Raw genomic sequence first — 23766 nt, forward strand, 5'->3', positions numbered from 1 at the left:
GGGCCTGGGAACTGGGTACTGGTTCTTATAGATGTGGAGCTCTGGTCCTGGATACCTGGTGGGGGCTGGTCCCAAACTTGAGGTCATGTTTCATAAGTTCAGCTTCCCAGATTCTGAAGAGCATGAGGTTTTTCTTGTTGCTTCTGAGAAGCCAGAGCAGTGAGTTGTCTATGAATTTGTTTCCACCAGTATTTAGGAATCTGACATGGACAGGGCCTAAGTCTTTTTGTTTTCTTTTAAATAAGTTTTTTATTGTGAATATACTGTACAGAGGGATCACAATTACATGAGCAAGGTAATGAGTACATTTCCCATCAAGCATTGCTACCTCCTTCTTTGTTTTTCTCCTACCATCCCTTCCCTCTGATCTCCACAACTACACTCCCCCCCCCAAAAAAAGTTTGTTTTTCAACATAGCGTCTTGTACATCTTATTGTTGCAAGGGATCAATCTGTATCCCTATTTAAACAATTTGTTTTTTCCCTTCCCCTCCCCAAATTATACCAACATCAAATACAGTAAAAACGGGTTATACTGTGGGCGAGGGACATACAAAGCAACCAAAATATCATGTGGTACCTTATAAATACGTTAGAAACAATCGCAAGAAAGAAAAAACCACTTGTGTCCTTATCTTGGGGCTCATTTCGCTTAACATCATCTTATCTGCCCTTTTCTGCTTGTCTCAGCCATATACTAATTATTGCAAATAAGGGAAACCATGGGACCTATGTTTCTTTGGGCCTGTTTTACTTAATATAATTTTTTTCCAAGTCTTTCCACTTCCTAACAAATGGGGCAATGTCATTCTTTCTGATGGAGGCCAAAGTCTTTTGTATATAGTTTTTATTTGGAGGGATGCGTCTTTGGTGGTGAGAGTATTTGGTAGGAGTTCCTGATGCTGGCATCTGAGTCTCGTTTTTTTTTTTGTACTATTATTTGAACAAATAAAGAAATCAACATGCAGGTGGAGCTGTGGTGTGGAATATTCCAGAGAACGTGAGACCCTGCTGTGTTCCTCATCTGAGATAGCCTGCTACCTTCCCGTCCCAGCCTGGGGTCCTCACTACCCTCTCCAGGTGTCTGTTCTGTAGGTAACAACTTGTTGAGGGTCTAGGCTGGGTGTCAGGAGGCCTAGATCTTAGTTCTGCCATCCCCCTGGCGAGCGATGATCTGAAAGATGACAGTTGTCCTCCGGATCTAACTTCTACAACTCTGTGACTCTCAAGAGTGAGTCATACCAGTTCCTGGTATGTCTGGGGAAAATCCAGATTTTTCTCCCCCTCTCTCTCCTTCATGGGGTTTGAACTCAGAGCCTCGTACTTGCTAGACAAGTTCTCCTACCACTTGAGCAAGTAGGATCTTGCATTTTTTGTCTGACTTCAGATGAAGACTCTCCTACTTAAAATCTCCCAGGTAGAACTGGATGACAGCTGTCAACTGTCATACTTGGCTTGTTTGTTGAGATGCAGTCTCAGGTTTGCTTAGGCAGGTCTTAAACCACAATCCTCTCAATCTCCATCTGCCAAGTATCTGGGATTATGGCTCTGATCCACTGTCACTCTTTCTTTTTCTTTCTTTCTTTTCTTTCTTTCGTTGGTTCTGGGGCTTAAACTCTGGGCCTGGGCACTGTCCCTCAGCTCTTCAGCTCAAGGCTAGTGCTCTACCACTTGAGCCACAGCACCACTTCTGGCTTTTTCTGCTTATGTGGTGCTGAGGAATCGAACCCAGGGCCTCATGCATGCAAGGTAAGCACTCTACCACTGAGCCACCTTCCCAGCCCCACTGTGACGTCTTAGTCCTAAATTTTGGTGTACCAGGATAAGATCGCCAGACTATAGTATCAGACTTTGGGCACAGAAAATTGTCTCTCCGTCAAATTCGACCCACAGTACTGTCCCCCCCCCAAAAAAAACCCTAACAACAAAAGACATCATGATACAATTCACCTATTCCCTCCCATGGGTAAGGGAGAGAGGACGGGGTCGGCAGGGCCCCAGCTCAGGCCAGAGACAGCAGTTATGGGTGGCTGTGCTGGGGGCTGTGGCTGGCCTTCCCTGAGCACCAACAGGACGGCCCCTTCCAAGGCTCAGTGCTGGCTACAGGGACAATGGTTCTAGACGGGGGATTTGGAAAGGAGAGTAGCTGAGCCCTGGTGGCTGCAATCCTAGCTACTCAGAAGGGCTGAGATCCTGTGGGTGAAGGTTTGAAGTCAGCCTGTGTAGAAAGACCCACAAGACTCCCAATTCCAATTAACCAGAAAAAGTCTGGACTAGAAGCTGGGTGCTAGTAGCTCATACCTACTGAGGAGGCTGAGATCTGAGGATCACAGCTCAAAGCCAGTCTGGGCAGGAAAGTCTGTGAGACTCTTCAGAAAACTGGAAATAGATCTGTGGCTCAAAGTGGTAGAACACTAGCCTTCAGCTGAAGAGCTCAGGGATAGCACCCAGGCCCTGACTGAGTTCAAGCCCCACAATCAAAAAAGTATTTGGACTGGAGACATGCCACAGGTGATAGAGCTCCCGCCAAATAAGCCAAGCAACAGGAAGCCATGAGTTCAAGCCCTAATAAAGAAAGAGGAGAAGCCGGGCGCTAGTGGCTCACGGCTGTAATCCTAGCTACTCAGGAGGCTGAGATATGAGGATCGCGGTTCAAAGCCAGCCCGGGCAGGAGAGACCGTGAGACTCCTATCTCCAATAAACCAGCAGAAAACCGGAAGTGGCGCTGTAGCTCAAGTGGTAGAGCGCTCGCCTTGAGCTGAAGAGCTGAGGGACAGCGCCCAGGCCCAGAGTTCAAGCCCCACGACCGACAAAAAAAAAAGGAGAGAGACAGAAACAGACAGAGACAGAGAGAGAGATAGACATACAAAGAGAAAGGAAAAAGAAATGGATTTGGGTGACCAAATTTGGCAAATAAAAATGCAGGCTGCTCCAGCTGAATGTGAATTTCGGATAAAGAATTGCAAATATGGGCTGGGAAGGTAGCTCAGTGGTAGAGTGCTTGCCTTGCATGCATGAGGCCCTGGGTTCGATTCCTCAGCACCACATAAGCAGAAAAAAAAAAAGCCAGAAGTGGCGCTGTGGCTCAAGTGTTAGAGTGCTAGCCTTGAGCTGAAGGACTGAGGGACAGCGCCCAGGCCCAGAGTTCAGGCCCCACGACCAGACCAAAAAAAAAAAAGAATTGCAAATATTAGGGACATATTTCTACCAAGTATTCAGTGTTTATCTGCAATCAGAAATGAACAAGATGTCTTGTATTTTATCTGACAACCCCAGGGCTAATTGAAAAACAATGTCCTAGTTACTTCAAAACAAGGGAAATGAGCAGAAGCAATGGGGAATTTATGATAGGATTTAGTGATGCTGGGAGGCGCGCAGGCTGGAAAGTGGGCTGGGGGAAGACAGCCATCTTTACTAAGTTTACCCTCACTGCATGCGAGGGGAGGAAGTCTTCCGGAGTCCCGGGTCATGCGAAGTCTACTTTCCCTGTGGATTAGGGGTCCCAGCTTCTGTGAACATCCAGGCTGTTCCTTGGTGGCCCAGACAGCAGCTCGGGGCCAGCCTCCCCCACGCCGGCCTCCAGGACCACCCTGTGTGGGCCTGGGCTACAGAACCAACCCTAGTGGGTGGAGGCTGCAGGTCACCCAGGGCCTTGGATGGTCTTGGGCCTCTCAAAGGCACATTTGTTGTTGTTGTTCCCTGAAATGGTGGTGAAATGCAGGCTCCCGACCCACGTGGCTTTGCACCTGTGGCACCAGCTGCCCGCCACCTGTGGCTCTGGTTCTTGTGGGATTTGTTAAGCAAATGTGTCTGGAGCCTGGGGGCACAGCCGGGCTGGGCTGCCATGCGGGGCCTGGCCAGGCAGCCTCCTCTCTGGAGGGATGTGGGGCAGACACACTGGGGGGTGAGTGTGTCTTTCTCAAGGGACATTTTCCCTGCGGTGTAGACACCAGGCAGAGCCTGCCCTCAGGGGTGCTGGGGTTGGGATGCGGGCCTTCCCAGTTCCCCGATCAAGACTTGAGAAGTCCAGTGGCACCCCATAGAATCCCCAAGGCCCGGGCTGGGTGCCAGGTCCCCTCCATCAAGCCGTCCTGGGGGCATCTTGGGTGCGGTGGGGCCAGGGAATCTGAGGTGCCCTTAGCCCAGTTGGAGAATTAGCAAGCAAATGAAAACACGTCGTCTCTGGATGTGACAGGAAACGGAAAAGGATCTAGGGTTCTTCTGTCCTGCTGGACCTGGGTCTCCCCAAGGACTGGATCCTGTGTGGAGTTAGGAGCCCCTGGCCCAGGCTGCCCAGAGGGGCTGCTGGTGGGGATGTCCATCTGTCCATCAGTCTGTCCAGAGCAGACTGTCCAACAGGGAGACGCTAAGCCCAGGAGCAGCTAGGCCTTCTGTACCCTCCACTGGGTATGGGGAGGGGGCAGTGGAGGAGGCCTGAGGGCAGAGGATTATGGAGGCTGGGCCTGTGGCCCTCAGATTTGCACCTACTGCAGGCTTCTTTCTGGGGCCACAGCTTCTTAGGAAAAGGACATGGGGCCATGGATTCTCAGCCCCTCCCCCACCTAGGGCTCCCCTAATTTCCTTCGGGCCTCACCCCCTGGGGCAGCCCTGAGCAAGCTGAAGAGCCCATAATTGCCAATCAGACTTAGATGGAAATTGGAAAGCTGAGTATGTATCAAAGGCGAGATGGAGGGCCTTACTTTATTATTCCAGCGTTCTCTCCTCTTCAGAAAATGGAATTCTATTCTGGAAAGTGATGAAAGGGGCTTTGAATCGTTATTTGGTTTATAGAACTTCAGCTGGTCTGTGGGTTTTCAGGAAGGGGTAGGGCTGCAGAGTCTCCACACCTCTGAGTATACAGTCGGGTGGATGGTACACTGAACAAGTGGATGGTGCTGCCCCATGTGTAGGTGCAAACTGTAGTCCCAGCTACTCGGAAGGCAGAAGTAGGAGGATCGAGGTCTGAGAGGTGGGTCCTAGGCAAACGTGTAAAACCTTTCCCGAAAAACAAACTAAAAGCTAAAGGACTGGGGTGCAGGCGGCCCAAGTGGTCAAGCTCTTGTCTGAAGCACGAGGCTTGAATTCCATCCCCACTATTGAACAAAAATGAGTATGGCGGCAGAGAAAGGGCCTGGCCTCTCAGAGCTGTGTGACCAGGCACAAGTCTTGTTCTAACACAATCAAGATAACCATTTTTCCAGCTGTGTTCCCGGTCCACAAGGGGCTGCACTAGTGTTAGTAGCCATGAAGCCAGATGGCAGTCCCAGGGGTCACCGCAACAGCCTGGCCTCAGGGGGCACCTGAGACCTCCACCTCCGGGCAGCGGTATTCCTGGATCCGGCGGGGATGAGGCCTGTAGGTGACCCATACTGTCTCGGAAGTGGAGAGCAGGGGGCAGTCACACGGCCGGGGAGCTGACCTGGAGGCGAGAGACAAAGAAAGAGCAAGCGTGGATTTTTGTTCAGTTTCAGACTGTGAGTGTGGTGGGGACAGGGGAGTGTGGAGGGGAGAGGGGAGTGTGGGGGGCGTGGAAAACTCCCTGGGGATGGCTTTATAACATGCGTAGAAACTCTCCCGAAGCACAGGCCTCTTGAACCTGGTAACGGCAACTCTAGAAATACACAACCAGATGTGCGCCTGCTGTGTTCATGGAGACATTGAGCAGAAGGTTAGAAATACCAGAAGAGGGACTGGGAAGGTGGCTCAGTGGTAGAATGCTTACCTTGCATGCATGAGGCCCTGGATTCGATTCCTCAGCACCACATAAGCAGAAAAAGCCGGAAGTGGCGCTGTGGCTCAAGTGGTAGAACGCTAGCCTCGAGCTGAAGAGCTGAGGGACAGCGCCCAGGCTCAGAGCTCAGGCCCCATGACCGGACCCCCCCCCAAAAAAAAAAGAAAAAGAAAAAAGAAATACCAGAAGATACTGAAAAAATAGCCAGGTGCCAGTGGCTCACGCCTATAAACCTAGCTACTCAGGAGGCTGAGATCTGAGGATCACGGTCAGCCTAGGCAGGAAAGTCAGTGAGACTTTTTTTTGTGTTTTTTTAAATCAGTCATGGGGCTTGAACTCTGGGCCTGGGTGCTGTCCCTCAGCTCTAAAACTTTTATCTTCAATGAACCACAAAAAGCTGGAAGTAGAGCTGTGGCTCAAGTGATAGAGCACTAGTCTTGAGCCCAAAAGCTCATGGACAGAACCAAGGCCCAGAATTCAAACCCTAGGACAGGAAGACAAACAAGCAATCAAATAAACAAACAAAATTAACTCCAGAAAAGTATTCCCCAAAATATTAACATCAAGCTGGAGGGATTTCCAGTAATTTTTTTTCTATTTATGCTCTTCTAAATTTGAAATTTTTTTGGGGGGGGGGGGCCCGGTCGTGGGGTCTGAACTCTGGGCCTGGGCGCTGTCCCTCAGCTCTTCAGCTCAAGGCTAGCGCTCTACCTCTTGAGCCACAGCGCCACTTCCGAGTTTTTTCTTTTTGCTTATGTGGTGCTGAGGAATCGAACCCAGGGCCTCATGCATGCAAGGCAAGCGCTCTACCACTGAGCCACCTTCCCAGCTCTTGAAATTTTTTTTAACCAAAAGTGTATGCTGTGGAAGTGGCACTGTAGCTCAAGCGGTAGAGCGCTTGTCTTGAGCTGAAGAGCGCAGGGACAGCGCCCAGGCCCAGAGTTCAAGCCCCATGACCAACTAAAAAAAACCCAAAAAACAAAAAACAAAAGTGTATGCTGTTTTTCATTGTATATTTTATTCTTGCGCTCTTTTTTATTTTTTAAAAATTGGGGCTGAGAAGGTGGCTTAGTGGTAGAGTGCTTGCGGAGCATGCATGAAGCCCTGGGTTCAATTCCTCAGTACCCACATACACAGGAAAAGCCAGAAGTGGTGCTGTGGCTCAAGTGGTTGAGTGCTAACCTTGAGCAAAAGAGGCTCAAGGACAGTGCCTAGGCCCTGAGTTCAAGCCCCAGGACTGACAAAAAAAATGTCAACTTTGTGGGTTGTTATAATAAAGATGATGTACAGAGGGGTTATAATTGCATAAGTCAGGTAAAAAGTACATTTCTTTTTGGATAATGTCAACCCCTCCTCTCCCAGTTTTTCCTTCCTGTCTCCACCCACAAGTTGTATTGTTCATTTCCAACATGGTGTCCCCTGGAGTACCACTGCTACATTGGTTCACCCTCTGTCCTTCCATTGTGGTGCCCCTCTCTTACTCTCCCCCAAACAGATAAAAGAACAAAGAAGACAAAAACAACAGAAAAAAAACCCTCTTGTTTCCATTTCTTGGAGTTCATTTCAATAAATATTTTATATGATCAGAGGTACAGAAGCATTAGGCCGTTGTGTTTCTCCTCTAAGAATACCCTCCTTTGGTCTCAGTGTGTGGGGTGTATGCTGCTTTTAGAACCAGAAAAAGCAATAAAGTTACTTATCCTGTAGACAACCAGGTTTATAACAACAAATAAGTGGATAATGTTTCTTTAAGGGCCAGATGCTGAGCTAAAGTAGAGATTATGGGCTGGGCATGGTGATTCACACCTGCAGTCCCTGCTACTCCTGACACAGAGGTAGGAGAGTTCTATCTGAGCTAGTCCAGGCAAAAGGTAGAGAGAGCACCTTAAAAACAAAGGCTTCTGTTATTTATTTATTTATTTAGTCAGTCTTAGGACTTGAACTCAAGGCTTGGGCCCTGTCCCTGAGCTTCTTTTACTTGAGGCTAGCACAACTTCTGGCTTTTTCTGAGTGGTTTATTGGAGATGAGAGTCTCACAGACTCTCCTGCCCAGGCTGACTTCTGGCTAACTTCTGCTTTCTGAATAGCTAGGATTACATACGTGAGCCACTGGTACTGGTTATGACTGCTCTTCTTGAATGGTCCGATAGCACCTGCACTAAATTCTCACTGGTAACCTCTCCCCCCCCCCCCCCAGCTTCTTGCAGATCAGGAAATGGAGGTTCAGAGCAACTATGTGTCCTGAGCATCTGCTCCAAATGAGTCTGCCAGAGCAGGGGCTGATGCCAAGGCCTGGTGCCTTTCCCCCCCTCCCTCCTGACTCTCCCATACTTCCTGGCATGTTCCAGAAGACAGGTCCCAGCTGCTCCCCCTGGGGAACTTAGACCAAGGGAGTCATGCTCACTGTGCTTTGCTGCCTGTTTTGGGGAACCGCGGATGCCGGGGGATGCATTTCCTGGTGCCACTGGTCTTCTGTTTGTTCTTCTGGAATACCTTGCTCACCCAGTTGGCATTGGCAGCGACGCTCACCCTGTGCACAGAGATGATGTAGATGGCTTGTGAACAGCGCATGTGCCAGAGCCAGGCACACCAGCGCCGCCTGAGCGTGAATGAGCTCCCCAGCGATTCTCAATGAACGCGTACCCAAGTAACAGCAGACCCGACAGCTGGGTCGCAATGACCCCTCAGCTGGGTCGCAGTCTGTACTGTTCTGCACAAGTTCATAAGAACACAGCACAGAATGGTGTGAAATCTAACAGGCTAAGCCCCACAATTCCTTTTTTTTTTGGTGCTGGTACTGAGTAAGGCTTAAACACTCCCACTTCGCTTTTGCTTGCTCAAGGCTGGTGCTCTACCTCTTGAGCCACAGCTCCACTTCCGGATTTTCAGTGGTTTGAAGCTATTGATATGCTCTGTTTTGTTTTTTGTTTTTTTTTGGGGGGGGGGCGGTTTGGTCATGGGGCTTGAACTCAGGGCCTGAGCGCTGACCTTGAGCTTTTTCACTCAAGTCAAGCACTCTTCCAGTGTTCTAGTGGTTTATTGAAGATAAGAGTCTCATAGACTTTCCTGCCCTAGCTGGCTTTGAACTGCGATCCTCAGATCTCAGCCTCCTGAGTAGCTAGGATGACAGGCGTGAGCCACCAGCCCCTGGCTTGTGAAAGTCTTATCTCCAATTGATTATCAAAAAGCAGGAAGTGGAGCTAAAGGGGTAGAGCACTAGCTTTGAACATAAAAGCTCAAGGACAGTGGCTGGTTCAAGCCTCAGGACTGAGGAGAGAATGAGAGGGGGAGGGGGAGAAAGTCTCACTTAGCCGTCCCTCCCCTGACCCTAGGAGCAGAGGCAGAGCAGCTTACCTGGCCTGACTTTCTCGGCTGGCTTCCTTCCCCGGGGCGGGAGCAGGGGTAGCACTTTTTGAATGTGAAGACGCTCGGGGTGCTGTAGCCAGAAGGAAAATCCAGGGAGTGTGAGATGGGGTGGGCAGGTGGTCGTCATTTCAGAGGAATGAGCAGTGTGACTGTGCACAAGAACAGTAAAGAACTGGCGGGTAGGTTGTCAGGGGTGAGCCCAGGGCAGCAGCCGGGAAGCACAGAGCCCCTCCTACGGGCAACACAGGAGCGAGGCAAGGAGCACGCCCCGCAGAGGCCCCAGCCCACCGGAGGCTGCGGGAAGGCTGCTTTTTTCCTCTTGAATGCTTGTTTAAAAAAAAGTGTAGGGGGCTGGGAAGGTGGCTCAGTGGTAGAGTGCTTGCCTTGCATGCATGAGGCCCTGGGTTCAATTCCTCAGCACCACATAAGCAAAAAGAAAAAAGCCGGAAGTGGCGCTGTGGCTCAAGTGGTAGAGCGCTAGCCTTGAGCTGAAGAGCTGAGGGACAGCGCCCAGGCCCAGAGTTCAGGCCCCATGACCAAAAAAAAAAAAAGAACAGAGAATATCAATAGCTTATAACCATTGTCCTCTCTCCTCTCTCCTCTTTCTCTCTCTCTTTCTCTCTCTCTCTCTCTCACTGTCTTTCTGTCTCTGCCTCTGTCTATCTCTCTCCGTCCCTCTGGGCAATACCAGGGCTTGAACTAAGAGACTCATGCTTGTTCAGGTTGCTTGCTTGCTTGATGCTTTTTCTTGAGCCACACCTCCAGCTTGGCATTTTGCTGGTTAATTGGAGATTGAGTCTAGTCGATTTTTCTACTCAGACCAGCTTTGAAATGTGAGCCTCTGAAACTCAGCCTGCTGAGTAGCTGGGATTATAGGCATGAGCCATCATGCTCAACATAACCATTGTTCCTTTTTTTTCTTTTGCCCATCATAGGGCTTGAACTCTGGGCCTGAGTGCTGTCCCTGAGCCCTTCTGCTCAAGGCTAGTGCTTTACCACTTGAGTCACAGCACCACTTCCAGGTTTTTCTGTGTATGTGGTCCTGAGGAATCGAACCCAGGGCTTCATGCATGCTAGCCAAGCACTCTACCACTAAGCCACATTCCCAGCCCCCACCTTTTTTTTTTTTTTTTTTTTTTTTTTTGTCGGCCGTGGGGCTTGAACTCTGGGCCTGGGCGCTGTCCCTCAGCTCTTCAGCTCAAGGCGAGCGCTCTACCACTTGAGCTACAGCGCCACTTCCGGTTTTCTGGTGGTTTTTATTGGAGATAGGAGTCTCACGGTCTTTCCTGCCCGGGCTGGCTTTGAACCGCGATCCTCAGATCTCAGCCTCCTGAGTAGCTAGGATTACAGGCGTGAGCCACCAGCGCCTGGCCCCACCATTGTTTTTAAGCAAGGTCTTTGCATCTTTTAACAACCATGGGATGTGTACATATGAAGATTAATTATTATGTTACATAATTAATTCCTAATTATATGACTGTGCAATATGATAACTAGCTACTAATTAGTATATGTAAATACAAGTGCTATTTAAAATGTATTCAGGTTCCTCTACCTTAAATCTTCCATCAGGAACATCTTGGATGTCCTTGGCTGTCCTGATTCTATTTGCAGTGGGACTTAAGTGTCTTTCGCTTATGGATTTTTTCCAGAACTTTTCACAATGCCTCTTTCCTCCAGAACCGCCCTGGCCATCAATAATGATTGGCAGTGTTGACCCCAGAAGGGTCTCCTCTGGCTAGTTCCCATGGGTGCCCAGAGATGATGCTAATGGGACTCCTTAATTAAAGCCACTGTAATGAAAAGATGGATCACTGTCTGTCAGGAGGATGAGCCTGTGCATGGCAGGATGTTTTAGCAGCCTCTCTGGGCTCCACCCACCAGATCACCATTAAAAATATCTCCCACAATTGCTCAGTGTCTTCTGGGGGGATGATCGCTGTCCAGTGTGCGTGGAAGAAGGCCGGCTCCGGTATGAGCAGCAAGCACTGCTTTAACAGGAATGAGGGAACACTCAAAACACTGGCCAGTTTTCTGACTCTTAATGTTCTGATGTTTTTGTCTGCCTTCTTTTTGTGTCAGTTGTAGGGCTTGAACTCAGGGCCTGGACACTGTCCCTGAGCTTTTATTTTTTATTTTCTGGTCGGTCATGAGGCTTGAACTCAGGGCTTGAGTGTTGTCCCTGAGCCTCTTTGTGCTCAAGGCTAGCACTCTACCACTTGAGCCACAGCGCCACTTCTAGTTTTTGAGTGGGTAGTTGGAGATAAGAGTCTCATGGAGGGGCTGGGAAGATGGCTCAGCGGTAGAGTGCTTGCCTTGCATGCATGAGGCCCTGGGTTTGATTCCTCAGCACCACATAAACAAAAAGAAAAAAGCCAGAAGTGGCGCTAGAGCGCTAGCCTTGAGCTGAGGAGCTGAGGGACAATGTTCAGGCCCCACAACCAGACCCCTCCCCCCAAAAAAAAAGAGTCTCATGGGGACTTCTCTGTTTGGGCTGGCTTTAAACCATAGTCCTCAGATCTCAGCCTCAATAGCTAGGATTACAAGCATGAGCCACCAGTGGCCTGGGCACTGTCCTTGAGCTTTTATGCTCAAGGCTAGTGCTCTACCTCTTTGAGCCACAGCTCTACTTCCAGTTTTCTGATGGTTAATTGGAGATAAAACTCTCATATACTTTCCTGTGCAGGCTGGCTTTGAACCGCAATTCTCAGATCTCAGTCTCCTGACTAGCTAGGATTACAGGCGTGAGCCACTAGCGCCCAGCATTTGTTGCTCTCTTGTATTTCCAACATCAGTAGCTAGTGGATAAGGGACCTAGAATAGCATCCCTTGGCAGATCTACACTGGTGCTTCTTAAAGCATCTGTATGTGTTGACAATCTGTGTGAACTCTGGAAATACAATGCAAATGAATGAGTAGAAAAGGGATCAGAGCCGGGTGCCAGTGGCTCATGCCTGTAATCCTAGCTACTCAGGAGGCTGAGATGTGAGGATGGCAGTTCAAAGCCAGCCCAGGCAGGTAAGGCCATGACATTCTTATCTCCAATTAACCACCAGAAAACTGGAAGTGGCGCTGTGGCTCAAGTGGTAGAGTGCTAGCCTTGAGCTGAAGAGCTGAGGGACAACGTCCAGGCTCAGAGTTCAAGCCCTACGTCTGACAAAAAAGAAGAAGAAGAAGAAGAAGAGGAAGAGGAAGAGGAAGAAGAGGAAGAAGAAGAAGAGTGATCAGATTCCCAGTGTCCTTGATGCCTTTCTACTGTCCCCATGTCTAGGAACCATTGGTTGTTATACTGCCCCCTGGTGGTGGCCTGAACTCACTCACAGAGCCGCTAAAGCCAAGATCACCCATCCAGCCCTCAGGATAACAAACATAACCAAGAGAAGCCGAGAAGGTTTGTACCTTGGGGCTGTTCTGGGCCCACCTTCTCCACACCTGGTTGGTTTGGTGATGCTGAAGGCGAATCTTGGGGTGTCGTTTGAGGTGACCTCACCACTGAGGGCCCCAGTGACAGCCTGTCTGATGGGGACACCTGGGAGGGTGGGGATTGGTGTAGAAGTCCAGGCCGCTGTATCTGCTGTGGAGGTGACGCAGGGGGCGGCTCAGGAGCGGGGCCGGGAGGTAAGCGCAGTGCTGAGGGCGAGGCGGGTGCCTGGGGTGGCACGTCACTGGGAGAACGCGTCCCACAGGCGGCCACGGGTGACCTGGCTGGTTGCTTGGAGGAAGAGACAGGGGACAAGGCCGTTGATTCCATGGGCCGCTCACGCGTGGACTTGGGTGTCTCCTCAGGTGGATGGCCAGCGTTGCCATCCCCTTGGGGCGTGTCCTGTGAGTGAAGCTGGGAGCATCCTTCCAGGCTGGCCCGCTGTGCTTGGAGACCCGGTTGATGGCGCTCAGGACACTCGTTGCCGAGTGCAAGTTCTATCTGGCAGTACACCTCCACCCGGGGGAAAATCACTCTCTTCGAGGGAGAGTTAAGGTAAGCAGCATCTAGGAAAAGCAACAGCCTGTGTCACATGTGTGGTAACTAAACCTTGGCACCTGCAAAAGTTGGCCCCCTCACTTCCTTCCTTCCTTCCTTCCTTCTTCCTTCCTTCCTTCTTCCTTCCTTCTTTCCTTCCTGCCTGCCTACCTGCCTGCCTGCCTTCGTTCCTTCCTTCCTTCCTGCCTCTCTCTCTCTCTCTCCTTCTTTCTTCTTTCTTTCTCTCTCTTTCTTTTTTTGCTAGTCCTGGGCCTTGAACTCTGGACTCTGGGCCTGGGCACTGTCCCTGAGCTCAAGGATAGCACTCTACCACTGGAGCCACAGTGCCAATTCCAGCTTTTTTTTTTTTTAACTTATTAATTTATTGGCAAAAAGAGGCTTACGTATTTCCCAGACTGGGCTGGCTTTGAACCATGATCCTCTGATCTCGCCCTTCTGAGTAGCTAGGATTTTACAGGCGTGAGCCACCAGCACCCAGCTCCAGCTTGTATTTGAGATCGGGTCTTGTACTAATGTTGCTTAGGCTTGCCTTAGACCTAGATTTTCTTGTCTCCATCAATGAACTTTGGATCCTGCCTGTCCAAGTAATCTAAATAAATCTAAGACACAAAACATGGCCTAGGTAAATAATAATAAGTCAATATTTTTGATTAATTGTAAAAAAACTGCTGCATCCTATTATATAGGATTAATAGCATTGAATACTGTGGGGTATTGGTAATGGGGGCAGGGTTCATGGAAACTCCTTGTACCATTTCTACAATTTTCCCCTAAATCTAAACTAATCTTAAAAAGAAAAAGCAAGCTCAGCCAAAGGAAAGCAGCAAGGAATTCCAACCTCATCCTTGGGACTCTGGAAGGGGGAGGGGAAGCTGAAGAGTCCATTACAAAGGCTTCCTAAATTATGAAGATTCATCTTTGCCTCCATATTCATCTAAAGATACTGGAGCAGGGGTGGTGACTGGGCTTCATCAGGAACCCCAAATACAAGGTCGGGGTTTATCAACTGCAATAGCTTTTGCAGCCCAACTTCCTCACCCTGAGTGGAGAAAAGAGCTGTACGCAGCTTCTAGAGCAAGGCAATAGGATGCCTGTCAGCTCAATTACCCTTACTTCAGTTACAGGGAAATGCAACACAACTCCACAATCTTAGGAAAATGGAAAATAAAAGGGTAACAACAGCTTGAAGCCTCTACCTAAAAATCTTGGAGCCAGGTACGTAAATCCCAATGGGGAAAAAAACCCCACGGAATTCATAAATAAACAAGGCAACTTATCTCCTTCAAAAGCCAAAAGCTCTACCAAAAAAACGCTTCAATGATAGCAAAGAGGAAAATTTTTTTTAACAAAGTGTGTTTTGTTTTGTTTGTTTGTTTTGTTTTTTGCCAGTGCTGAGGCCTGAACTCTGAGCCTGAGCACAGTCCCTGAGCTCTTCTGTTCAAGGTGAGTACTCTACCACTTGAGCCACAGCTCTACTTCCAGTATTCTGGTGGTTAATTGGAGATAAGAGTCTCACAAACTTTCCTGCCCAGATTGGCTTTGAGCCATGATCCTCAGATCTCAGCCTCTTGAGTAGCATTATAGGCATGAGCCACCGGCGCCCCGCAACAAAGAAGTTCTTTTAATGTCAAGAATGATCAATGAAATTAAAGAGATATAAAAGCAATTGGATGAATTCAAAGAAGATACAAAAAAAAACTCAAGGAGCTCAACTCATCCCTTCTTTATTCATAAAGAAGACAATGCAGGGCTGGGAAGGTGGCTCAGTGGTAAAGTGCTTGCCTTGTATGCATGAGGCCCTGGGTTAAATTCCTCAGCACCACATAAGCAGAAAAGGCCAGAAGTGGCATGTGGCTCAAGTGGTAGAGCATTAGTCTTAAGCTGAAGAGCTGAGGGACAGCGCCCAGGCCCAGAGAGAAAGAACCCAGGTAAAACTGAGTTCAATCTGTAAGTTTCTATTTATCAAAAACTCTAATCCTGGGTGCTGGTGGCTCATGCCTGTAATCCTAGCTACTCAAGATGTTGAGATCTAAGGATCATGGTATGGTTTGAGGCCAGGCAGGGCAGAAAAATCCATGTGACTCTTATCTCCAATTAAACACCAAAAATGCTGGAAGTGGAGCTCTGGCTCACGTGGTTGAGCACTAGCTTTGAGAGGAAACAGCCAAGTAAGAGCATTAGGTCCTGAGTTCAAGCCCAGGTACCCTAGAAAGTAAAACTTAATCTGTAATGACAGAAAGCAGATCAAGGTCTGTTTGGGAATGAGGAGGTGAAGACCGTGGGGAGGGACCCCAAGAGGAGCAGGGGGTGGGGGCTGGGGGCCTGGGCCTGCCTAGCCAGTACAAGGTCCTGAGTTGTAGAGATAATGAGTTAGTTGTTTACTGCATTTATTTTAGTGATGAATCCATAGTTGTGTGTGTATGTGTGTGTGTGTGTGAGAGAGAGAGAGACAGACAGAAAGAGAGAGATCAAATTGTGAAAGGAAGGGAGGACGTCTGGCGCCAAGAGGAGGCTTTGGACGCTGCCTGAGCGGCCGCCTCATGCACCACCGCCACGCCACGCATCTGGGCGGGATGTGGGGTTCCGGGTGGCACCAGTGGTGCCCTGGCCGGGCTGCGGCAGGGATGAGTTGCATGAGCCCCGGGGAGGGAGGAGGCCAAGGAGGCCAGAACGTGATCGAGGGAGGAGGCTGGAGAGGCACGTTTCGGGGTGCAGCTTTCTGGGGGTGCCGTGGGATGGGGGTGCGGTGGGACGGGGGTGGGACCCGCTCCATCACTCCGCAGAGGACTTGGGCTGGTGGGATGCATCGCGCATGCGCACGCGCGCTCGGGCTGGGGACGCGGGACGCGGGAGTCTGGGCTTGGAGCCGGTGTGTGTGTGTGTGTGTGTGTGTGTGTGTCTGTCTGTCTGTCTGTCTGTCTGGGGACGCGGGACGCGGGAGTCTGGGCTTGGAGCCGGTGTGTGTGTGAGTCTGGGCTTGGAGCCGGTGTGTGTGTGTGTGTGTGTGTGTGTGTGTGTGTGTGTGTGTGTGTCTGTCTGTCTGTCTGTCTGTCTGTCTGTCTGGGGACGCGGGACGCGGGAGTCTGGGCTTGGAGCCGGTGTGTGTGTGAGTCTGGGCTTGGAGCCGGTGTGTGTGTGTGTGTGTGTGTGTGTGTGTGTGTGTGTGTGTGTCTGTGTGTGTGTGTGTGTGTCTGTCTGTCTGTCTGTCTGTCTGTCTGTCTGTGTCCGATGGCTTCAGGCGGATGCCTGCAGTTCCAGCACCTGCTGCATTCCCGGGTTCAAGGCCGCCAGTCACCCTGTGAAATCACCCACTCCCTGCCGTGGGCGGAAGGGTGGGAGGGCACGGGCAGCGCCCACCCTGCCAGGTACCCCACCCCACCCCACCCCAACCCAAGACTTGCCGCTAGAGGATGAGAAAGAACAGTCCCAAAGCAGGGGCAGCTGTGGAGGCGGCTGGCCTCGCCCGCAGGGCGCAGGGGTTCTGGGTGGGGGTGGGGGTGAGGGAGGAGAGCGCAGAGGACTTCCCAAGGCCCCCCCAGCTCCTCCCACTCTGGGGTCCCACGCCCCCCATGCGGGTCAGGCTGTCCGCACTTTGGGCCCTTGGGGCTCGGTTGGCACAGCTGCTCCCCGTGTGCGTGTGGTGGAAGGGAGGCTGTGAGCGGAGGCCCGAGGATCTGAACACGGGTGCGGCTGGGTGTGGGCTGAGCCTGGCTTCCTTTCACCCTCACTGTAAACCTCTGAGGTCAGCCCCATGGTCAGCTCCTTTTACAGACGAGGAAACTGAGGCCCCTGGAGATCGATTGTAAAGATTCCTTGGTGACTGCCAGGAACTAAGATAGAAACCTTTGTTGTTGTTGTTGTTTTCATCTAATAGATCAGGAAACCAAGACTCAGAGAGGGGAAACGACTTTCCTAAGATCATGCAGCTTTAGGGATGGAGTGTGGGGAGCTGGAGGGGGGTATCCAGGCTAGTTGGTTCCCTTAGCCCATCCTACTCTGCTGTTCTCCACAATCTTTTCCCTCTGGGCTATTTGACAACAGAAAAGGTGTAGGAGAATGTGGGGGGGGGGTAGGGGCAGGGGCGCTGGAGAAAGCAGGAAGAAAATTTGAAGGAAAAAAAAGGAAGAAAAAGTAGACATTTTAGGAAGAAAATTTCATTCAATCCTGAATCTCACCACACATACACATCCTCCCCTCCTCCCCCCATGGCAATTTTTGTTGTTGTTTTTGGCCGGTTGTGGGGCTGGAACTCTGGGCCTGGGCACTGTCTCTGAGCTCTTCAGCTCAAGGCAAGTGCTCTACCACTTGAGCCACAGCACTGATTCTGGTTTTCTGGTGGTTAGCTGGAGATAAGAGTCTCATGGACGTTCTTGCCCAAGCTGGCTTTGAACAAAGATCCTCAGATCTCAGCCTCCTGAGTAGCTAGGATTACAGGCGCGAGCCACAGATGCCTGGTCCCCCTGGCAATTTTTTTTTTTTTTTTTTTGGTCGGTCATGGGGCTTGAACTCTGGGCCTAGGCGCTGTCCCTCAGCTCTTCAGCTCAAGGCGAGCGCTCTACCACTTGAGCTACAGCGCCACTTCCAGTTTTCTGGTGGTTTATTGGAGATAGGAGTCTCACGGTCTTTCTTGCCCGGGCTGGCTTTGAACCGCGATCCTCAGATCTCAGCCTCCTGAGTAGCTAGGATTACAGGCGTGAGCCACCAGCGCCCGGCCCCCTGGCAATTTTTAAAGCTACATACACTTAAAGGTCACCACAGTGTTACTTATAAAAGGGAATATTTGGAAATTCAAAGAAATGATAAGTTTTCTATATAACTGTGAGGAACTATTATGCAAATATCAAAAAGGCCAGCATCAAGAGACCATGTGATATTAGAGAGAAAAGCTTTGGAGACAAAGAGCTCTTTTTCTGAAGCCATGTTCTAAGGAATATTATTTCCTTTAACAAAAACATTTACATGGACACCTGGGAGTGTTTACTACGCACCTTAGAATCGCCCTTCCATCTTCCCTGATGTAAAGCCCAGAAGAGAACCAGCTGAGGGGCCACCTTTCCGAATCACCATGGACCAGTCTCTCCTCTCTGATTTGTTGATTGACATGTCACTCAAAGTCCTACCCAAGGATAAACTACTCAAGTCTAATTCTACATGGACAAAATGGCTTTATTACAAATAGGATAAAGTGGATGAGAGTGAAGTAAAATACAAAATTCTGTTGGGGAATTTGAGCTATGTCTGACCTGAACACAGTTATTCTATTTTATTGTGTCTTTTCTTGTTTTGGTACTGGGGATCACACCCAGGATGTTACAATTGCTAGGCAAATGCTTTTCCTACATTCCAGCCCCACCGTTTTATCTCCCCTGGGGCCTACGGGGTACTTACTGAGCCTCCTCAGGTACAGAACGGTGTCATCATAGCCCCGGTAGTAGTATTCCTGCAGTATCTGAGAGACACCAGACAATAAGACCACAGTGCTGGCCGCCAGCCCTTCCCACCGCAGCCCTACTCCATACTCCATCGAGCTGGATGTGTTAGGGTTTCCAAACATACCCATCCAGCAGCCCATCCCTCGCTACCTGCTGAGACCTGGGGAAGCCTTGTCTGTATGGTCCTAGAAGAGCAGAGTTTGGAGTGTGGGTTCAAATCCCAGTGCTATCACTTACTGGCTGTGTAGTTAGAACTGCTCATGGAAATATTCCTGGGCTTTACTGGCTACAGTCTCCAATGCAGGCTTGCCCTCCCTCCCCTCCCTCCTTTTCTTTCTTTTTCTTTTGGTCGGTTGTGGGGTTTGAACTCTGGGCCTGGGTGCTGTCCTTCAGCTCTTCAGCTCAAGGCCAGCGCTCTACCCCTTGAGCCACAGTGCCACTTCCGGTTTTCTGGTGGTTTACTGGAGATAAGAGTCTCACAGCCTTTCCTGCCTGGGCTGGCTTTGAACCATGATCCTCAGATCTTAGCCTCCTGAGTAGCTAGGATTACAGGCATGAGCCACTGGTGCCTGGCTCCTTCCTTCCTTATTCTTTAACAGTTTTGGACAGCTGTAGGCTATATAAAACAAGCCGTGGATCTGGCCCTGGGCTCTGGTTCACAGACTCTCAGAGTGGAAGGGTCAGGTGACATTCCCACAACTGTTCTCACTTCATCCTGTTTTACATGGGGAAATTAAGGGGGGCGGGGGAGAGGGCGGGTACTGGTCCCCAGACACATAACAAGTTAGCAGCAAGGCTAGGAGTCCATCTAAGAGTGAGTGACCCAGGATGCATTGAAGGGGAGGAGACCCAGCCCCTCCCCCATTGCCTGGCTCTGAGTGCCCCTCCCCCCCTCCGCCCTTTCTGCCCAGGGCCCCTCCTGCCTCTCACCACCAGATCCGGGGGAAACAGGGCGTGTGTCATCCGCGTGATGTTCTCCAGGGAGAACTGGAAAGAGAAATTGCACAGGCGGAAGTCGTGGAAGATGGCGGGGCAGTCCCGGGGACAGATGTCCTGCTGCCCGCTGAAGGTGGAGATGGTGATGGAGTCTGTCCAGAAGGAGCAGGGCTGCATGCTCGTGAAGCCGCCGTCGATGTACCTCTGGGGGGAAATCAAGGGGACAACGCTTATCTGGGATCCGCATGCCCGAGGTGGAGAATCTGGTTGAAGGGAACAGCAGGTGAGGAGAGCCCTTGGGATGGACGGAGGTCCTCGTGGAAGAGTGGCCTGTCCGAGGTACTGCGTGAGTCCTCGTGGACCCCAGCCATCGAGGCTGTGCTGAGATGGGCTCCCCGGCGCGGTGGGGTCTAACCTTCTCCCGCCCCCTCCTTGGGAGGCTTCGGCTTCTCCACCCACGAACTGGACCAGGATAACAAATGCACGGAGGCCCTGCCACTGGGGTGCTTGAATGACTCTCGGGTATATTTTGTGGGCACCATCGACCTCACCCCCCCAATCGTAACCTTGGGCCTAGAGTTTGACCTGCACCACTTAGAGCCTAACCTTCAACCAGGAGTTCCATCATTACGGAGGCTGGCTGGGGTGTGGAGTCGTGGCCTATCCAGACCCCCAACTGACACCCCCAACTCACAGGCACATGAAAGTCTGTGAGCACGCGGCTAGCTGGCCTGAAGACCCCATCCGTCAAGGCCCCGTGTCCCAGCATCTGTATTCTACAGGCTAGCTCAAGCCAGCAGAGACTCAATTTGCCAGGCTAAGTAATGGGTTCATGGGTCAGAGAAGCCAGGCTCAGTGGGAAGGGCCCACCAACATGGGGAAGCCCCTGAGTTCTGCGATCACCCCACTGATCCCCTAGATGCGGGGCCTGGGGTCCCCTGTTGGGGCCCAGCCCAACACAAAGAGCACTTACCACACCACGGTAGGTAGGGGGTATGAGGCCACAGTAGATGGGAACAAAGCAGCTGCAGTACAGGGCCTGGGGAGAAAATGGGGCTCGAGATGGCGCAGGCCCTGGGGATGGGATGGAGGGCTCCACGGCTTCCCCCCTCCCCCAGCTTCCTCAGCCCCGAGAGGGAGGCACCGCCCGCGGGAGCAGAGCCTCAATGTCCATTCCAGGTGAGCTAGGTCCTTGGTAACTACTGGCCAACTGTCTCGGGTTGACGGGACGGGACGGCCTCAGTATCTCAGTATCTCCCTGCTGACACCAGTGTTCCACAAGCCGGGGGTCTGTGTCTGTCCTGGGCCGGGCCCTGGACTCGAGGATGAAATGAGCACCCTTGGCAACACTCAAGGATGCGGAAGGGAGATGCCAGCACAAGGGGGACAGGCCTCGAGGGAGGCCACCCTGGGCATGGTGGCCCCAACGGAGCAGTGCAGGGCCGGAGGCAATGAAGGAGGGGAGGGGCGGGAGGAGGCGAGTTTGGTGAAGCAGGAAGGGAAGTAGGAGGGCAGGGAGATCCCAGGAGAATAGGATCTAGCCGCACAAGGCCCAGGTGGGCGGCTTTGGGTATGGTGTGTGTGGTTGGCTTGTGAGGAGCTGTGAGGATGGGATTCCAAAGACACAGGTGTGAGGCGGGCGCTGGCGCTCACGCCGGTCATCCTAGCTACTCAGGAGGCGGAGATCTGAGGATCAAGGTTTGAAGCCAGCGAGAGCAGGAAAGTCTGTGAGACTCTTATCTCCAACTAACTAGCAAAGAGCTGGATGTGGAGGTGTGACTCAGGTGGTAGAGCACTAGACTTGATTGAAAAAGCTAAGGGAAAGTACCAAGCCCAGAGTTCAGGCCCCAGGATGAGCACAAAGAAGACAGAGACAGGTGTGGGGGCAGGGAAAAGGGTGGACGTGTGGGATGGAAGGCTACCCAGCTTCACTAACCCGCCTTGTCTATGTGTGCATGTGTGTGTGTGTGTGTGTGTGTGTGTGTGTGTGTGTGTGTGTGTGTGTGCCAGTCCTGAAACTTGAACTCAGGGCCTGGGCACTATCTCTGAGCTGCTTTTGCTCAAGGCTAGTGCTCTACTACTTCTGGCTTTTTGGTAGTTTATTAGCAATAAGAATTTCATGGAGGGGAGGGAAGGGATGGTAGGGGAAAAACAAAGGGGGAGGTAACAATGCTCCATAGGAAATGTACTCATTACCTTGCTCAGGTAACTAACCCCTCTGTACACTATTTTTACAATAAAAAATGTATTTTAAAAAAGAAGCCAGGGCTGGGAAGGTGGCTCAGTGGTAGAGCGCCTGCCTTGCATGCCTGAGGCCCTGGGTTCGATTCCTCAGCACCACATAAGCAAAAAGAAAAAAGCCGGAAGTGGCGCTGTGGCTCAAGTGGTAGAGCGCTAGCCTTGAGCTGAAGAGCTGAGGGACAGGGCCCAGGCCCAGAGTTCAGGCCCCACGACCGGACCAAAAAAAAAAAAAAAAAAAAAAAGAAGCCATACATCATTAACAACAAAAAAAAAAAGAGAGAATCTCATGGACTTCCTTGCCCAGGCTGGCTTCAAACCTCAATCCTCAGATCTTAGACTCCCAAGTAGCTAAGATTAGAGGCCTAAGCTACTGCTGTCTGGCCCTTTGTCTTTTAAAGAAAAGTTGGGCAAAGCCCCAGCAAGTGCAGCCTTTGCAACTCAGAAGGAAGATTCACACCGGCGAGCTTCGCCCAGCGCCCTGGGTGTGAGCACACACTGTCCTACGTGTGGAATTGTCCTGGGACAATTCCATCTTCTATCAGGGCCTGTGGAGGACAGGAGCAGGGTGAGCGGGCCGCTCTCTGACTCTTCTTGCAAACACAGTAATTCAAGAAGTTGCACTCTGTGACCCTGGCTGGGAGGCCCTGTGGGAGCCCTGGCACCCATGCCCCCACCCCTCCATGGGGCTCTGGGGAACTCAGGGATTATTAGCCCAGAGGCAGGGCGGGACCGGGGGCAGAAGGAGGCCTGAGCAGGGGCTGGGGGCATTGTGTCCAGGCTGGGTGGTTTTTGGTCTGTCTGTGCTATCTCATCTAGCCCTGAGCTTGGCACAGACAGATGCTGGGCACTTGGGAAGGGAGGGGCTAGAGAAGCAGAAAAGAGGAGGTGGCGGGGCGGGCAGGACCCGTGGGAGGCGTGGCCAGGAGCCCTTGCCTCGATGAGCTCCTCCTTGGATGTGAACTCGGAGACCACCACGCTTTCTCCGTCCTCCAGGCGGGTGAGGCCCACGTGCAGCTTCCCGGTGGTGGCCTTGTAGGAGTCCTCGGGCAGCGCGTGGTACAGAAACCGCCGCATGGTCTGGACCATCTTGCAGGATGGAGACAAGGGGCCCAGGAAGGACTTCTTCACCTCGGCCAGACCCACGTTCAGGAATCTGAGGTACTCATCTGTGGGAGGAGCAGAGGGTCGGGGCAGCCTCAACACAAGGTCTTCACCTAGAATCCGCTGCCCACATGCCCTGAGCACGGAAGGAGGATCTCAGCCTCCACAGATCCCCCGGCTAGGCCAGGGCAGAGCTGGGCGCAGGTGTTATGCTCCAAACCATCAAACCAGTGGCCAAAAGACACCTTCCATCACCTTGCTCCCAACACCACATTCTTGGGATCTAGATGAGATCGCTGAGAAGACACAGATGCAGAGAGAGAGAGAGAGAGAGAGAGAGAGAGAGAGAGAGAGAGAGAGAGAGAGAGTGTGTGTGTGTGTGTGTGTGTGTGTGTGTGTGTGTGCCGTGGGGCTTGAACTCAGGTCCTAGGTGTGGTCCCTGAGCTTCTTTGGCTCAAGGCTAGCATTCTATCTACCCTTTGGGCCACAGAGCCACTTCCAGGTTTTTCTGTAATTAATTGGAGATAAGAGTCTCACAGACTTTCCTGTCCAGGCTGGCTTTGAACCGCAATCCTCAGATCTCAGCCTCCTGAGTAGCTAGGATTACAGCTGTGAGCCACCAGCGCAGGGCTCAGTGTGTCTTTACCGGGTGGCGCATGGGACCCTTGCCTGGTATTGAGAACCCCACCTGTGCAGTTTGGGTTAGGAGCTGAGCAAGAAGTGCTTCCATGCTTTACCTATAACAAGATGTTGAAATAAGAATTCTACCATTTTAAGCCAGGCGCTGGTGGCTCACGCCTGTAATCCTAGCTACCGAGGAGGCTGAGATCTGAGGATCATGGTTCAAAGCCAGCCTGGGCAGGAGAGACTGTGAGACTCCTATCTCCAATAAACCACCAGAAAACCGGAAGTGGCGCTGTAGCTCAAGTGGTAGAGCGCTCGCCTTGAGCTGAAGAGCTGAGGGACAGCGCCCAGGCCTAG

The 23766-nt window shown here is 51.4% G+C and overlaps 1 protein-coding gene across 1 annotated transcript in view; it reads right to left on the reverse strand.

Annotated features, from left to right (window-relative positions):
* Positions 1–5288: 5288 nt before the first annotated feature.
* The window catches only part of Pnpla1 (patatin like phospholipase domain containing 1), a 31045-nt gene continuing 12567 nt past the window's right edge, over positions 5289–23766 (reverse strand). The window contains exons 2-9 of the mRNA XM_070023505.1: positions 22618–22850; positions 20417–20482; positions 19438–19647; positions 18464–18524; positions 12496–13083; positions 9085–9166; positions 8135–8260; positions 5289–5418 (exon numbers count right to left, since the gene is read on the reverse strand). Of these exons, the coding sequence (XP_069879606.1) occupies positions 5289–5418; positions 8135–8260; positions 9085–9166; positions 12496–13083; positions 18464–18524; positions 19438–19647; positions 20417–20482; positions 22618–22850 (1496 nt within the window). The remainder of the gene's footprint in view (positions 5419–8134; positions 8261–9084; positions 9167–12495; positions 13084–18463; positions 18525–19437; positions 19648–20416; positions 20483–22617; positions 22851–23766) is intronic.

The sequence above is a fragment of the Dipodomys merriami genome, unplaced genomic scaffold (assembly GCF_024711535.1).
Source record: "Dipodomys merriami isolate MVZ:Mamm:240054 unplaced genomic scaffold, mDipMer1.0.p SCAF_16, whole genome shotgun sequence".
NCBI lineage: Eukaryota > Metazoa > Chordata > Mammalia > Rodentia > Heteromyidae > Dipodomys > Dipodomys merriami.